Source organism: Myotis lucifugus, unplaced genomic scaffold (genome assembly GCF_000147115.1).
Source record: "Myotis lucifugus unplaced genomic scaffold, Myoluc2.0 scaffold_227, whole genome shotgun sequence".
Classification (NCBI taxonomy): domain Eukaryota; kingdom Metazoa; phylum Chordata; class Mammalia; order Chiroptera; family Vespertilionidae; genus Myotis; species Myotis lucifugus.
The window spans coordinates 1,498,416-1,516,658 of NW_005871275.1; the positions used below are offsets into that span (position 1 = coordinate 1,498,416).

Below are 18,243 nucleotides of genomic sequence, written 5' to 3' on the forward strand. Positions count from 1 at the left end.
ATGAACCCGAGCCGTTTCTTGCAGCTCTATCAGCAGGTGGTTCTAGCTGTACTGGCTGGGGGCGGTGGCAACGTTAAGGGAAGAAGGGGACAATGGGGAAGCGTAAACACAAGGAAAGCATCTCTTACCAGGTCCTTGTTGTATTTTGTGGTTGTTTTTAAACCAGGTGATCTGAGGCTCAGGGATGCCGTTAGCATGACAGTCTAGAGTAGTGGAGCTGCTGACAGCCACTGTGTGATCACTGAGGTTTCGCAGGAGGTATGGTGCTTCCTGATCTAGTGAATAAAGAAAGAGAATTATTACTCACCAGCTTTATTTTTTATTGTATATGCACCTCAACATTTGAAATATATAAATAGCAAAACTTGACTATAAAGTTTCATTCATATTTGTTCCCTAAATTTCTCTTCTATGATTAACCTACTGCTTCCTCTTTAGTAAGTTGGTACACTACATTGGAATTCATTAGAACACAGAGTAAAATCATGAACTAAATTCTTTATTTTTAGATTTTAATATCAAGGATATTTTTCTTTCTTTACTTTTTTTTTTGTTTTGAGAGAAGCATTTCTAAAACCTAAGGAGTTTTGCATAATATTTTTGGAACTAGAAAGGAAAAACATGATCTTGGATATAGGTTTGTAATGACTTTTTACGTAGATGTATAGCATGGTGGTGATGAGTTACTATAATTTTGTATGTGCTTTCATCACTGTGTTCGTGAGGGCATGTCTGTGTTACTCAGCTGTCAGTAACCTGAGTTGCAAGGCAGCAGACCAAACAGGAGAATTTCTTGAACTTTGAAAGCTTTATTGATTTTTTCTTTACTCCGTTCCCTTCCCAAATGCAAGCCACCAAAGGATCCATTCAAGAGGCAGAGGTACAGACTTGTGGTTTTTGCACTATATAATAGTACAATAATGTATCTTATATTATTTTCTCTTAAAACATACAAATATGATACAATACAATTTATTTTAATAAAATGCCAACCAATATAGTACAACAAAATGAACTTAATACATTAGGATGCAATACATTACAACATTAAAATCCCACATAGGAACAGCAGTACCCCCAAGGCCCCAATGAGTACAGTGTCTATTTAATAAAGTAGTCAGTCCTGCTGATGTGTATACATTCTAGTTAGGTGGGTGCTCAAGCTTTTAAGGTAAAAGAATAAAGACAACTTCTGATGTCTTTCCCACCCTCCCGTCATCCATTTGCCCCCTTGTAGCAAATTCTGGAACAGAAATCAAAAGAGTTTTGGCATAACTTACACATTCTGCGTCACTGGTTTCAATTATGAGCTTTCTCTGACCATTTCTGATTTCCTCATCTTATTGTACTAACACTGTGAATGCAGCTTAGGAGTGATTATAAGCTATAAGAGATGACACATTGCCATGGCTTTGGTTCCATGTCCCTGCAGGGTTCTGCCGAGTCCCCAAACCTTTCTCTTATTCCTGCAGGGAAACTCTCAGGATTAGCATTCATTGAAGCAATTTAGAGATCTCAGGTTAAAAAGTGTATTATCATACAACTTTTAAACATGTTGATATAGAATAACATGGTAGGGTAACTATGTTAGAAGAAACAGATTTCTCATTGAATTTTGATTTCCATAGCTTATCATTAGTCTTTTCTCATTTTACACAAAATGAAATCTGAAGTCAAATAAGAATGCTGAAGGAAATGCTCTGATCTTTAAACGCTTCGAACATTGTGTGGAATGAACTAAAGCAATGACCATTTTGCCTGTTTCTGTGTGTCTTTCCTCATCTATCTTGCCCCCAAGCAGAGCCATTTGAATATTTCTGGGTCTGAATTCTGTGCAATCTGTCAAATTGCTTTTACTGGTGGAAAATGCAGCCATCTATCAAAATCTTTAATTTTGGTAACATGCCTGATCATTACAATGTTTACAGTTTTACATGGGAAAGACCCTAGACATGCCAGTGAAACTCGGAAGAGAATAAAGAATAGTATCATTTACTATTTAGTGTCTTTTACAGTGGCAAGCCAACTTTGACATATCTCAGTGAAACTCAGACCCAGTTCACTGAGCTATTCTTTTAATAGGCTCTCTGAGCACATTTGCTATTTCCCATGTGCTGAAAATGCTAAAATAACCTATCATTGCCCACGGGCCTTATTATAAGAAGAAAGCCTGAATATAGGGCCTCCAGCACCCAGATAATTTTCATAGCTAAAAACGGTAACATCATCAGCACAGGCAGAATTGTGCTTTCCTGGCAGGTGTATTGGAAAGCAGTGCTTATGTAGATGAGAACATTTGCTTTTAACAAAAAAAGTCGTGAAGACCTCCCAAGGGCTCTATCTGTCCTACACAAACTTCAGACAAGAGAAACAGCAGAAAGGCTGCAGAATAAACATAGGACTTTCAATTAAGTACAAACTTTACATAAACATGCCTGAAACATACAGCATTATGATTTTTTTCTTTGTACCCATTTCTGAAAAAACATTCTCTTATAAGAAAATTATCTTTTTTTGCTAGTTTCTAAATAATCAATCAATCAAGGAATCATTTTTATCTATTCCCACTTTATGCTTTATAGTAATCTCTTTTGACATTTTAAGTTAAAAAAGTACATCAAACCCATATTTTTAAACCTAAGTTATTTGATGGCTATAGGTAGCTGCTTTCCAAAAGTTAACTGGAGCTGATCCCTTCAAACTGAGAAAATCAGAAAGAACACAATATTTCTGCTGGTTATCAATAGCCAAAGAGAGCTCCCATCAGGCTCTTCTCTTACTTTTCGGTGTTACTGACACTTTTCGGTGTCACCAGGCCCGATGAATAGTGTCTGTTCTCCATTGGAATGGGGACCGAGGAACCAGCCTCACGCCCTCCACTCCATCGCACTCATTCTCCACACTGGCTCTTTTCTTTTCCTTTTTCCTGTTATCCTCCCCTTACTCCGCACTCAAAAGAGTAACTAATTTTTTTAATGTTTTTTTTCTTTTGAAACTCTCTGTAAGGATTAATTACACAGTGAACAATTACAGCATCCTTAAAATCATCTCGTGGAAGTGCTTAAAATCATCTCCTGTGAATATAAAGACCCTTCCCCTCTCCATGAAAATTGTAATTTTAAGGGAAAGGAAATGATACATTCTGCATGTCCAATTCATCATGCTTTCAGAAGCACTCCCCCAACCATTCCAGTTACTTTTTGAGCTTTCCTAGAAATGGAGGCTCCCAAGCTCTGGGGTCCTAACGCATTGTTTCCTGAAGGAACACACTGACTTATAATGAACAAAGACGCCAGGCACAAGAGCCATAGGTAAAAGATACAATTGATTATTCTTTCCTTTGGGCTGACAACTTCCAGGTTACTAATTGTTTTCAGAGCATTCGGGGCTCCATAAAACTGGCATTCTGGGGAAATGGTATTGTTTACTCTTTCACACTTTGACAAAAGCAATTCCCACGTGAAAGACAAGTTTAGCCGTGGGACAGAGCCTGTTACCTAAAGTAGGAAACAGCCAAGAGAGTTCCCAAGCCTGAAACATTGTCATATTGTCAGCTCTTGTCGACTGCCCAGCCACTGTGTTCTCAGCCATGGCTATTTCGGTCAGTATGATTTATTTTCCAATAGTTCATGCAAGTCACATATAATGATCAATCATAAATGAAAACAACAGAACAGTACACATTAAACTGGAGGGGGAAAAAGTCACTTTCCCCTCAAATGCAAGCTTGAAACAAGAGATACAATTTGTCTTGATTTAAAAATGTTTATTTTTCAATGATTCTGAATTCTGCTTCTGTAGTTGTGCTATTTCTTAATCCCCATAAAAATCCTATTAACATAGGAATATGGGGAAGTAGACTTTTTTTAGTGGGCACATTTTTAGATTTACATTTAGAAGAATGCCTTAATCTTAAACTTCTGGTCACAATGGCCTTTATTTGTTTAATAATTGGTTGTGGTACACCCTTGAATGCCATTAATTAAACAGGACAAAGTTCTTTAAAAGACTAACCAGGGGACAAAAATATTTAAACCAAAGGCATGATCCTCTTTCTTTCAGGATAGCTGTTTAGTCCACTCAGGAGCAGTGAGGAGGAAACTGGCCACTGGTCTGGAAAGCTACCCAGAATTGCCTAAGACCAGAGTGGGCTTGATTTGGGTGGATTTTCCTGATTCATCCTGTGATAAACCTTTAACACCTCTGAATTATACCAACACTTGCACCCATGGGACCCATCTTAGAGCTCCAGTTTAAGATGAATGTGCTCAATGTAAAAAAAAAAGCATTTTCAAATAAATAAGCATTATAATGTGCTATCCAGGTGCTATTTACAAATGAAAAACAGACGAATTAATACAAAATAGAACCAGGCAGAGGTCCGACAGAGTCTCAAATTCAACTGTACTCATTCTGAGCTGGAAAATTAACTTATACATGTCCATCTTTGGCAGAAACCAGCATCTGTTTAAATTATTCAGTTTGTGCAGCTTTGAAACTTAAAAATAAAAAGAGGTTGGCATCAAAGTGGAAGGAAAGGATCAGCTTCCAGTTGAGTGTTTATCAGGCAGGAGACAGCAAAGAGCAAAGCACAGAGTGTGCCTGCCGGGATCCTCCAAATCCAAAGGCGCACCAGGTCACCAGGTGGGTCCCAGAGAGACCCTCAGCCTGATGGGGAGCCCCGCGTGGGCCTGGGGTTCATTATTACTCCCATCATCTCCAAACTCATTTTGGGAGGAGCATCTCCTCTGAGCCAGAAAGTTAGCAACAGTGACAATAAATCAAGATGATATGAGACAACTGTTACTTTTGAATGAGTCCTTTAATGTTTTACATTACTTTGTGTGGTACAATCATTCCTTGTGCTTTTAAATTTGGAGATCCGAGAGAAAACAGCCTTTTTGTTGCAGTGCTCACCTCTAATTGTAACTTCTTTCTTCTGAAGGACGTCTTCCCCTGTGTATATGTTCCTGGCTCTGCAGGCATAGGTGCCTGAGTCTTCCAGGGAAGCATTCTTGATGAGAAGGTGAAGCGTGATGGAGTGCTCCTTCGTGACGGTCATTTTTTGCCTCCTAATCCTGTGGTGCATGCTTCGGTTATTAGCTGTCCGCAGCTTAATCCAAGTGATGTCTCTGTATAAGAACTTGCTAACTGTGCAAGACAGTTTCAGGTCCTCTCCTTCCGTAGGCATTTTTTCCAAGTTAACGTGGAACCCATTTGGTACATCTATAAAATAAGAATAAAGAACTTTGGTTCATAGAAAAACAAGTGTCATACGGAGGCAATATCTTGTCATGAGATACTCAAAGATCTGCTGAATTATTCCTGCAGAGATTCTCTCAGCATCGGCATTAAAAAAATGACTATTTATCTGTTTATTTTAGGGGACTTGCTCAAACATAGCAGGTGGAAACCAACTAAGTTCATACCATCAGAAGCAGGAAATGCCAAACAGGACAGTTAGTATGATAGGACATTTTTCTTATTTGCCTCAAGCTGCTCTTCAAAATTGAATTTTTTTTGTACAACTTGGGATGATAACTACATTTCCCATTTCTTTACCATGGACAGAACTACTGGTAAATGGACAAAATAGTAAAGTGATAATAGCAATTTGTACTAAAATTCAAAGAAGCTTTTATCATCAAACTTATCCAAAATAAGTGGTGAGACTAGGAAGTCCCAGGTACATGTTAAGAGATCCAGTCCTGCCAGTCAACACCACTGCAGTCCTCACGCATCCAGTAAAAGAGCAACTGACTTCCCAAGCTTCCTGCACTGGGTCCCCAGCTGCTGTCCCACTGTGTTGCCTGCTCTTTGCTGGCACAGTGGGCAGAGTGTGCAGAGAAGAGCCAACTTTCTTGCTCAGGTTCCCTACTGGTGGTTGTTCCACCCAGCCACAAAAGAGAAAAGATGTCTTCTGAAAATGTGGACAACTAATCTGAAAGAGTTGCTGGATTCCAATATGGGGGCAGTCGTGGGAGGGAAAATCATTTTTAAAAAAATCAAAAGCTTATTAAACATTTTCTGAAAGTGACTGTCATTAAAAGCCATTTTCTCCAATGTCCACTCCCAGCGAACCTTCATCTCCATCTCTACGTGCCCCTGGCAACACCTCCTGAGCTTCCCCCTGAGCTTTCCTTCCCTGGACCATCGTTTAGCTTCTGCCCTGAGAGTTCCTCGTCTCATCCTGGACCGTTTCACCAGAGGATTCCAAAAAGTCATTGGTTACTGGCCCTGAACGGATCTGCTCTCAAAACCCTTGCGTTGCCTGTTACTAGTGGCGTATCTGTATTTGAGCAAAGAATTTGGGCCAACATTTTACAAAGTACTTTGAAGATGAAAAGCACTATGTTATGCTATTATTATTATTATCCTTTGGACACAAAGCTATAAAGAAACCTTTAAACCTTAAAGGGACAATAGTCCAAAATTAGATATCATATCAACTCTTTCCTAAATCTCACTTTGCTTGTTTTTCTGATTTTTCTGGGCTTTGGCTTTATTATAAAGTGTCACGTCTGAAGAAATGCCAAAGTATTCATTTGAAACCTGGGAGCGGGGATAACAGTGGCTTATGAAGCTGTCAGTAGTTGGAAAGAGAGGAGACCAGTGGAGGTTTTCCTGCTTTAAAAATGAAAACCTAAGGATGTGCCAGAAGATGCAGAAGCAGCTGACAATCATTTTTAAGATAACAATAAGATGTCAGAAATAGCCCCTGTAACTTAGCGTCATTTTATATTTGGGACATTTTCCAAGCATAAGGATTAAAACAGCAGCCATCAACTCTTACACACACACTAGAGCAGAAGTGTTGTGTACTGGTTGCAATCAAAGCATTTATTTAAAGACCACAGACTCCATTTATGAGGTCTCATCTGGTATTAGAACCTAAGTGAGCCCAAGTCACACCATTGAGAGCAAGTAGAGTTTCTATTTACTTCAGTGATTTGAAACTTCCTGTGGAAATTAGCTCACAGGTTTCCTGATGGAAGATTTTGTTTATCTTTGCCAAGCACCACCAGGAATCTCAAAATAAAATGCATTTAGTGACATTGGGAAGCCAGGGAGATAAGGCAGTGCTGTTCCTGTTTCACACTCAGTAATTGCTAACACACCCATAGTCATGCTGAGTGCCAGCAAACAGCAAAAACACACACAGAGGAAAAGAAAAGAACCAAATGGGTTTTGTGGTCCATTTCCCACATGGGGGGCACTGTCACTGAAGCTAATTTGGTGTACGTTATCAGACAGCCTCTTAGAAATGATGACCTATTTCTCAGCATCACCCATTTGGTATTCTCTTTTAAATCCATAGAAAATAATAAATAAAATGTCCTAAAACGAGTTCATGAATCCAGAGGGATTTTTCTCCTTAATTCATGTTGATTTTCTTTTTTTTTGCCTGAGTACAAAAACAACCCCAAGAAAGAACTGCCTTCTAACTCTCAGAGTGAAAACAAATCTTCCCACACTTAAGTGTCCGTTGAATATTCAGTACAAGCATCATCAGCACCAACTAATAACATGTTTCACACCCATGTCAGCTTATGAGGTGTCAAGGAGAAGAATCAATGCTTACTCAGGAGAGAGGAGAGACATTCAACCTAGGGTTAAGTGAGTCATCTATTCTCAAAGGGGGTAGACATTCAGACTTGGTTGGTCAAGCACGTGAATTGAGTTCATGAGACAGGCACAGAAACGGAAAGGATGGAAGGTGCCTCATTTGTCAGGGCGGGGTAAAGAAGGCTTCTCTTCTAGTGGAGAATAGCAATAACATTCTCTAAAAAGACAGTGAGTGGTTACTAGAAAGTTTTGCTTTTTCAAGTAGCTACCGTGTACACATAATGGCACAGCACAGAGCTGAAGCAGTGGAGGGTTCTAGTGGCCACAGGTAACTACTTTTCATCAGTTTGGAAGGCAACTGTAAGTTATTATTGTACTTTAAGGGGCAACATGATGGAAATGAGGCTCAATAAAGATCCAAATCCAGATCTAGATTTAAAGCAGTTAAATTTCAGACAGGTCTCTTAAAGCATCATCTGCACCAGGACCAAGAAGAAACACAGATAACAGACATGTGAGGTGCAACGTACCGAACAGTGTTCAGTCTCATCTCTTGTGAGAATAAGTCTCGTGACAAAAATTTGAGTAAGAAAAAGATAATAATTAGTTTTAAAATAATGCGTGTAAGCAAATGAATCTGTTATCACCAATCTTATCACCAACTAGAACTTTTCAGGACTGGTAGACAAGAATTCAGAGAAATTATATTCCAGGAAATGGAGGCTTGATTGGCTGGCTTTGTGCTCAGTTTTAAGATTAAGGCTCCTGAATTCCTAGAGGAAACATGGCGAGAGCTTCTAGTAGGTATATTTGAATTGAATTCTCATTGCTCTTTCTGTGGACAAGCCTTGAGATCTAGGAAAGATCTCAACTACTCCATGGTTATTAAGTGTATAAAGTGGGAGGTGAGAGGGAATTTCTGAATTCAGCTGATTAGCTTGATGGGCACCTCTCAGCGTGGATATAGGCTGCGGCAAGGAAGAACTCAGAGGGACGGACAGGCGAGATGTTGGTGCTGCAGTTCATGCTGGGCCCAGTGAACCTTTCCGGGGGGGGGATGTGCTGAACTATATGGAAATGAGCATGCCCTTCCCCTCCACTCTGCGCTTCCAGTACTGCCTTCAGACTCAGCAAGAGGGCTCCCTGTCCTAGGCCTTTGGACGGCTCTGTCTGGCTGTCCCTCTTCACAGAGTCTGTGGGCCAAGTGGACATGTCCACCCAGAGTCTATGTAACCCCACTTCTAGATCTTTCTTGGGGTCTCTGGGATCCCAGAATTCCCTGTAAAGGTGATCCCAAGTCTGTTCCCAGGTCTCAGTCTCTTTCCTCTTCGCTAGGTCTGTCCTCCTGATGTCAGACCACTTGTCACTGGGCACACTGCTAGGTCCCAGGAAGACTGTTCATGAGGGGTGTGGGCAGAATGTGGACGCCAGGGCGAGATTATCTTCTCTCTACCTGTTCAGATGCGAATCCCCCTCAGTGCCCCCTCAAATCCAGGGGCATTTCACATCCTGCTTTCGTCTCAGAGGCTTCCAGCTACACTGTGCAGTACAGAACCCATAGACACATGTGGCTATTGAGCGTTTACAACATGGCTAGTGTGACTGAAGGATTTCATTCAAGTCTTTATTTCAATTAATTTAAAAACGGGAGCAGTATAGTATTTAAAATGTCAATGACATCTTGAAATGATACTATTTTGGGTATATTGGGTTAAGTAAAATTAATTTCACTTTTTTCTTTTTGCTTTTAAAAATCTGGATACTAGAAAATTTTAAATTACATATGTGGCTTACATTATATTTCAATTGGACAGCACTGGCTTCCCATTGGTAAATTTGTCCATCACGTTACTTCTGCACAAACCTTAGGATACTAGGATATATATACTTTAACATTTCTTCTTTGTTTCCTGGGTGTTAAAATGTCTTTCTAGAAAGACAGGGCTTCACTGATATCTCTGCAAGTGCCCGCTGCAGAGTCGAGCGGGACTATCTACCAGCAGGTGCTGTTAAACTTGTACAAACGTGTTGACTGCTCAGAACAGAACAGGAGCTGCTCAGTCTTTCGTCCTCTAAATCACACATACAGTGGCTATGGATTTGGGTAACTTGTTTCCAACCAAATATATAGGACAATACAAACCTTGGTATTTAATTAGTCCAAATCATCTGAGATTGCATCTGTGTGAAATTACTATTTGAATCCTTGAAAGAAAGGGTTTTCCTACTTGGAATGGATGCAAAGATGATTTCCCTTCCACTTCTCGAATCTGAGAGGACTGAGCCAGTCTAGAGCGGCTCTGCTGTGTGCCTCCCCACATCTCCAAAGCCATCTCCTCATCTGGGGAATGCAGGGCTAGGATGCCTCTGAATCTCGCCCAGCTCCGCTGCTCTGTGACAGCCTCTCAGGGTGTCTCCACGGAGCTTCTCAGAGGGTTGGCTGACTCGCCAGAGGCTCCCTGTGAGCTGACAGCCCACGCGGTCTCGTGAAACCAGACCTATTCTTTCTTTCTGGAGAACTCTAGGCAACTCCTGCAGCCTTCCTCATGCAGTGCGAAGTTTCCAGAGTTGGCAAACTGCCCAGGCTTCCTCAGAAATTGGGGAGTGTGGAGCCAGGCAATTGTTTTTATACTTTGAGCTACTTACTTCCTTCCTGTACCCATGGAGGGACATAGGGAGTGCCCTTTGCGTACCTTGGAAGTTTTAAGATTTGCAGGACGGTCCTATTTAAGGCTAAAAATTCTTATATGAGACCAAGAAAGAGTACATTACTTATTGTCAACAAAGCCCAGCTTCAGATTTCTATAGGAGAGTCTCATTTTCCAAAAAGTTAAAATTAACTTGTGAAACAATTAGCTTTCTGGTTTTAAAAAATGTTATCATATGTATTATAATTTGTTTCCTTGATTATTCTTTTTTAAAATCCTCACCCAGGGATATATGTTTATTGATTTGAGAGAGAGAGAGAGAGAGAGAGAGAGAGAGATTGGTTGTTTCCCATATGCCCCCAACTGGGAATCAAATCTGCAACCTTTTGGAGCACAGGACGATGCTCTAGTCTAACCAGTGGAGCCACCCTGCCAGGGCTCCTTGATTATTCTTGAACAACCACTGTGTGCCAGGTACTGAAGGAATTAAAAAATGAACATGACAAGATCCCAAATTCACAATCCAGCCTGGGAGCCGGACATCCACAAATGGCTCTAAAAGAGAATGCAGGGAAACTATTCTTTAGAAGATTCAATGATGGTACTGTTCCTAAGAGCAAGGATGAAATTGTTCAAAGTTTAACAATTCTATGGAGTGTTTTCTTTAAACAAAAATCACTCTATCTCTGAGTGCACTAAAAGCAAACAAGACTTGAAGAGAGACAGGTCACCAGGCTGTTTTTGTGAGTATAAGGTGTGTGGCTTACCTGTGATATAAAAGTTTATGTTTCTTTCCACAGTCCCTACTTTATTGGAAGCCATGCAGCTGTAGATTCCAGAAATTCTAGAGTCAGCCACAACCAAGGAGCTAGCGGTCTACAAAAGAAAAAGAAATTTCAGCTAGTGATAGGACAAAGAACCGTTTGAACATCCATCAGCTACTTCTGAGGGTTGAAATGATTCAGCTATTTCATTCATTCAACGAAGGTAGTCATTGCACAAGTAGTGGTTACCAGAAGGCTCTCCCCTTTCCGAGCCCCAGCAAGAATGGAAAAAATAACAGGAAAGCAGGTCCTCAGGAGACCGGGGGCTATGACATCCGACTCGGACGAGGGTTTCAGGCTTATTTATCTCATGCTGCTGGCGCAACAATTACAGACCTGAGGCTGAGATGCGGGACTGCACGTCCTACTCTCTGAGGTGGTCAGCCCACGTGAATGAGAGCACCAGGTGAGGCGGAGGCCTTCCTTTGTTGGGCTGACCTGAGCCAGTGGCTGCTGTTTGGGAACAGGAGCCTTAGCAAGGACAGAAGAGAACGGCTGGCTGAACCATTGCTTTCATGTGCTCACAGAATGTGGCCCTGCGGTCCCGATGGTGCCGAGGGGAGGCAGGAAAGCCCGCTAAGATGATTGTGTGTGTTTGTAAATTACTTAACTTCTCAGTCTGTCAGTTCCTTATCTAGGAAATGAAGATATAGGTTACAAATTAACTCACTATAGTTTCACTAGACTTTAGTGCTGCTGTTTGACAAATTAGTCCCTAAAAAGGCAATAGGAGTCAAATGTGTATGAATTTGAAAGCACGTTACAAACTGTGATATTTCAAAAGTACTGAAACACACATTTGTACAGCTTAAAGGCTTGCATTGCTATCTTCTTTTAAAGATAAAAATTAGTCACATGAAAAAAAATTATTTATTTTTAAAATCCAACCCAACGTTGCAGAAAAGTGATACATACCATATAGGAAAAACAAAAGAGCAAGTTTTTCATATTTAAAATTATTTTGAAAATGTTGATCTAATTACTTATAAATTATTGCAGCCTATCTCCTAAGACACAGATGGCTGGGTTTCAAATGATAGAGGCTGTGCTGAAGCTTCCAGACTAATGGAGTGTCCTAGCTGAAGGATAGTGGTTGAGTGACCTACAGGCTAAAGTAATATGTAGGCTGAAATGTGACCGTGGGCTTCCTATAGTGGTGAATACAAAACATCTTAACATTTTTCTGAGTTTCTAAGTAATGTGCTAGGCACTTTACAGGTTCTCATATCCTATTCAGTAAGGTATTTCTGTCTTTATTCTACAAATCAGGAAGACTAAGAATATACTCCTCATGTTTTAGCCAAGTTCATTGCTCCAAATTCTCTGTAATTCCACTATGGCATAGTGAGGATTGCATAAATGATTCATCTTCTGTTTGTTGCATCTGTTTAATTGCACACACCATATATCCTCTGTGCATTGAAATGATTGGAAATGAAAGTATCTACAATATGTGGCATTTTGCATTCAATTAAGCAGACATTTACTGGGTATTGCCCAGATGTTTTAAGGGAGACAGAGGTGAATATGACACAATCCGCATTCTTAACCTTGAAGGATATTCTTAACCTGAAGTTGATAGAGAAGAATGTCCCTACTTGGAGATCAAATACATATTACTCTCTCCTGCAGGGGAGCACTCTCACGAAGACAGATAAACAGTGAAGAATATGAAAGGGAGCTCAGGTGTCTCCCTATTTTGATTATTAATCTTTAAGATTAATAAGAGGTGGGAAATAAAAAGATTCTGGGTAGACATTTCCTTTGAATTCTGGCGCCCGCCATTTAAAAGTCATGGGAGGAAAGGAGAGGAGCTGGTGAGGTGCCCTCTTCTGCAGAAGCGGCAGCTGAGGTTACAGAGGCTCCATGACTCACTCAAACATACGCAGCAGCACAGACAGACCTGGGCAGAACTATGTCCAGGTTTGTTTGACGCCAGTGCCTATGCTCAACCTTTATATCAAACTGCTTCTCGCCTAAAAGTCTTTAAATGTAATAGCACAGATTTATTGCTAGAGTTCTATTTTTTGAATTGGGTTTTCCCTCAAGAATACATCCTTTGGTCAGCAGAGATAAACTATATAAGCTAAATGCTACTATGTACAAGAAAGACCAGTTTCTTTCTTAGTGTTTTACATAAGCTGCAAGCTATTTTTCAATGGATACAGTGTTAGAGAGTTTGAAAATATGATTGAGGAGTGAAAAAAATTAAAAATAAGATGAAACTTGTATCCTATGATCAACTTTATTAAAAACTATCTGATTTCTAGATAGTTTTCTTTTTTCCCAGAGAATATAAATTAAAACATATTTTGCATAAAAAACAAAATCTATCTTTAGCTAAAGTATAAACTTTATAGGGTCAGGAAAAAGAGCTCGAGTGTGAGCTGTAGGTGAGTATACACTGTCTGGACAGAGGAAGGTACATCTCAATGCAGGACTCTTCGGAGTTAAAGGGACAGATATATCCCCTGGTGCTCATATGACTGTTCCAAGGGGAAAAGATAAAAGTAGCATAACAGTTGGAACACCAAATACCAACTTAATACTTTAAAAGACAAAGTGCCAAGAATTTGAGTTGTGAAATGTGTTTGAAATTATAATCATTTATTTTATAAGGTACACCAAAAGAAATTCTCCAAGATGTATGCTTGTATTATTTCTGTAATTAGTTTTCATTTGCCACAATATTGGGGTTTTTTTTTTAGTTCTGAACCCAGACTTTGGGGGTGCCTCTACTTGCCCTGCCACGACCTCGAGAATTTAGACACTAGAAACAGACTCTTAAAGGCCATTCTCTGGTTCCTTTGTATGACTCAGGAATGCTGATGAAAACTGTCGTCAGGTACTGTAAGTTTGGAAGTTATTCATATTCCTTCCTTCCCTTTCGCTAAGTATTAGTCACCACTACAATGCGGTTGAGCCTCACGGAATGGGATGGGGGATGATGTGTAATTCAGCCTAATCTCCAGCATTCATTTACAAAAAATCTATATATGGAACAGTGATTTTAATCTCGGAATGTTTCTAATATAGTTTCCTTTTAAGTGTTTCAGAGAGAAATAAAAGTAGACATGGAGAGAGGTCATGGAAGAATCTAAATTTAACCTAGGGCGGCACATCTGAGCCAAGTGATGGGAGAACGGAACGTGAGAATTAGGAAAAACGGGGGAGTGTGTGGGAAATGCAACCCAAGCTGTCATCCTGCTTTAGGCTCTCGGGCTCCGTCATGGGTTTGTCTCATACCGTGGACGCATTTCTCATTCTCAACTCAAAACAATTTCAGTGGAAATGTTGCTAAAATGTTGTAAGGTTGTCACAGTTCTCCAGCCTCCCAGAACTAATGCTGTGATAAGCATTTCCTGAGTGTGTGTTTTTTCTAACACAGGGTTCCTTCTACTTCCTACTCCATATCTACAGACCCAATCAATAGCCTGGCTGCCCCATTTAAACAATATGAAATGCCACGTTTGCTATTAGTAACTCCATTGATGACTCACTTCTCACAAATCTAGGCCATAACTTGCCAGTAAGGAACTGAATTTTATTGTCCCCTGCACCCTGACTTGAATTACATGGAAAAAGCAAAACAAAACAAAGAAAAAAAATTCAAGTCCCTGAAATCGAACAGGTGCTCCAGCGGGCCCTCCATCCGCTGACCTGTGGGTGTGCTGCTGGGCATGCCCGCACTGTGACCACAGGGAAGAGTTCACACAGTCTAGGGTGGGACTTTACTTTTGTAAAATATACAGAAAATAAAGGTTTTAGTTGTAAAGAGAAGACCAGTGCAAATCATTCTGAAATAGCAAAACTTCCCTTTGTCATCATTATATGAAAGATAATTTTTCATACACAAAAGATATATTAATACATGCTAAAAGTGAAAGTAGTAAATTCTTTTAAATTTAAAACATTCAATTAATAATTTACTTAAAGACTGTGTTGCAGTTGCAGCTACTAATAGGGTATCATGTATATAAATATACCTATATATCTCAAACTTTGTTTAGAAAGTATTGTTTTTTTCATTGCAAATAATTGTTGAACAAATAGTCTTTATTATGTATGATCACAGTCAATTTTGGAATTGCATTGGGGTCTATATAATAATCACCTTCACAGCAACAGGCAAATTAGGTAGGGCAAATATTTCTAGCTCCATTTTTTGGAGGAGAGAACACAGGTTCAGAGAGGTGAACTGGCATGCATATACAGGATAGGAAGTGGCCGGAGCTGGGTCTCAGGGCTCCTGACTGCATGTGGGATGGCACAAGTGCCAACTGGGTCTGGAAATCTATATTTAAAACCTTTGCATCACTACAAAATTACATGTAAATCAGGGAAGTTCCTTTTTCTAACCCTGGTTTTGTTACTCGACTCCCACCGTTTCTCACAGGTATTCTCTATGGAGTCAGGTCGCTACTTCATGGTTCAGGCTACTTAGAGACCTCACCTAGCTTTCTCATTTTCCATTTTCTTTCCTATTGAGAATTTTTGAGGATAGGATACCAAAATAGGACTAGAATTTACCACATAAATTAAGTTTCTAAGATCTGTTTTAATATCCAGCAGTTATGGTCAGGAAAAGGCAAATTGAATTGACACAATCAACGGCATCTGGAAAACATCTAGTACTTTGCGACAACTAACTTGATTTCTATCCTGAGGCAATTTCTTTCTTTTTTTTTTTATGTAGTCACAAATTTAACTTTCAAGTTTATAGAATTTCCCCTTTCCTAAGTATTTCAGTAAATAGTTACACATCATGGAATATTTTAAACTACTGTTCATTTGTATTAGAGAAAAAAATTTTAAACCACCTACAACTGCTGCTAGTTATAAAAACGTTTCCTAAAGCCTTGACAAATGATTGCTGATAGTATCATGCCAGCCGTCACCATTTGAACTGATTTCTGTATGGGCTTAAATTGGCAGAGGCCTGGGTTTGGGAACAGGAAGACTTCGGTTTGAGCTTTGCATTTGCCACTTTAAGCGGTGTGGCTTTGAATTAATCATCTTATCACGCCAGTTTTTCTTATCTTTAAAATGGAGATAACCACTTTGGTCAGCCTAAGAATGACATTGACATTAGCATATGTCAAAAAGTTTCACACAATGAGTTCAGATGTTACTTGTTGTTATTTCTATCCTAGATAGAAAATGATGCCATTTACTTTGTCACCTCCAAGTGCAAAGAATACAGCCAAATAAATAGATAAATAGGCATAATCACACCCCAGCAGATGGCATTCATAGTAACAGACTACTCCAAATCAAGACATGCAAGTAGAAATAGACATTTCAGCAAGGGGTTATTTGATAATTTTATTTTTTACTTTTAAAATTATCACTACCCCATGCCTGTAATCACAGTTTCTTTATGTGTATTTTTCACTAATTCAATAAAAAAAAAAGCCACCAGATCTGAGATCCACTGATATTTGCATGGTTTACAAGGTGTCGGCTCTGCTAAGGCTCAGTGGAGGTTAGGGGAGTAGAGAACGAACAGTACAGGAGTGGCAGAAAAGACTCCTGCTAGACCCTGATGAGATCAGAAGATTTTTTTTTGTGGGAGGAAAGGTTGAAGTCTCTTTTTTTCTTAATAAGATATAATTGACATCCAACATTATATAACTTTCTATTTACAACATAATGATTCAATATTTGTATATATTACAAATGGTCACCATAAAAACTCTAGTTAACACCTGTCACCATATATAGTTACGATTTTTTCTTGTGATGAGACTTTTAAAATCTACTCTCTTAGCAACGTTCACACGTGCAATACAGTATTACTACTATAGTCACCATGCTGCACATCACGTCCCCAGGACTTATTTATTTTTAACTGGAAGTTTGTACCTTTTGACCTTCTTACCCATCCCCATCCTCTGCCTCTGGCAATGACCAATCTGTTCTCTGTATCTATGAGTTTGTTTGTTTGCTTTAGATTCCACATAAAGTGAGATATTTGACTTTCTCTGATTTATTTCAGCATAATGTCCTCAACATCCGTCCATGTTGTCACAAATGGCAAGATTTCATTTGTTATTATGGCTAAATAATATTCTGTTGTGTATACACACCGTATTTTCTTTATTCACTTATCCATTAACGAACACTTAGGTTGAACACAATCTTGGCGATTGTGTGTAATGCTGTAATGAACATAGAGGTGTGTATATCTTATTGAGTTAGTATTTTCATTTTCTTCAGATATACACCCAAAAGTGGGATTGCTGGATCACATGGTAGTTCTATTTTTAATTGTTTGAGGACCCTCCATGCTCGTTTCCATAGCCGCTACACCAACTTACATTCCCACCAACAGTGCATGAGGGTTCCCTTTCCTCCACCTCCTCACAACATTGCTATCTCTTGTCTTTTTGATGATGGCCTTTCTAACAGGTGTGAGTAGTATCTCATTCTGGTTTTGATTTGCATCTCTTAAGTCAGAGAATCTTGAGATTCTGTGTGTTTGTATACCCCAGTGTTAGTCAGGCTTTGCCTTTGCAAAGACAGAGGGGGAAAACAAGATATTTTGTGAAATGGGAACATTCCATATCAGCTTTTGCTTACTGCTACCCTACTTTATTTGTGGAAGTGCTTCTCAGTCCTGGTTACATGCCAGAATCTGCTGTGAGCTTTCATGAACCTGGGCTCCACCCCAGGGATCCAAAAGTAAAGATAATTGGGAGAGTATTCGAATACGCAGCCAGGGTTGAGAACCACTGATGTGGACAAGTCTGATGTTCAAGAGGCAGTTCCCCCTCTTCTGTTGGGACAGCGTACTCATTCCTTGGGCCTGGTGGTTGGCTGGAGAACACCACCATTTGAGTGATCTCAGTGCATCTCTCCATGAAGAGGTATCTCCATACCTTCTTCTCTCTGGACTTTTGTTTGCGCATTTGAGTGATTTCTGGTTCTAATAAACCCAGAGCTGGGAGCTGAGTGTGTGTGTTTAGAATAAGTATCCCAATGTTTATTGTTACAAAGAATACCTTATTTTTTCCTTCTATGATTGCCGTGCGCTGAGTGATGCTCTCAATTCTGTTTCCTATGTTGCTGTCAGGATCCAGGATAAAGGACTCTTCATTATTGGAGCAAAAGTCATACCTATTTTTTAAAAAAGTAAGTCATTAGTATGTTGCTTTGCAGCATGGTCCAGACCAAGGTGAAATGAAAATCACTGGACAAGTGCT

The 18,243-nt window shown here is 39.7% G+C and overlaps 1 protein-coding gene across 2 annotated transcripts in view; it reads right to left on the bottom strand.

Moving 5' to 3' along the window:
• Window positions 1-18,243, bottom strand: part of FLT1 (fms related tyrosine kinase 1) — a 198,723-nt gene that overhangs the window by 87,780 nt on the left and 92,700 nt on the right. The window contains exons 11-14 of one of the 2 annotated variants that reach the window (XM_023762009.1): window positions 18,043-18,157; window positions 10,982-11,090; window positions 4,918-5,226; window positions 129-275 (exon numbers count right to left, since the gene is read on the bottom strand). In XM_023762009.1, the coding sequence (XP_023617777.1) occupies window positions 129-275; window positions 4,918-5,226; window positions 10,982-11,090; window positions 18,043-18,157 (680 nt within the window). Of the gene's footprint in view, window positions 1-128; window positions 276-4,917; window positions 5,227-10,981; window positions 11,091-18,042; window positions 18,158-18,243 lie in introns of those variants that run through there. The other variant, XM_023762010.1, reaches the window with a different exon arrangement.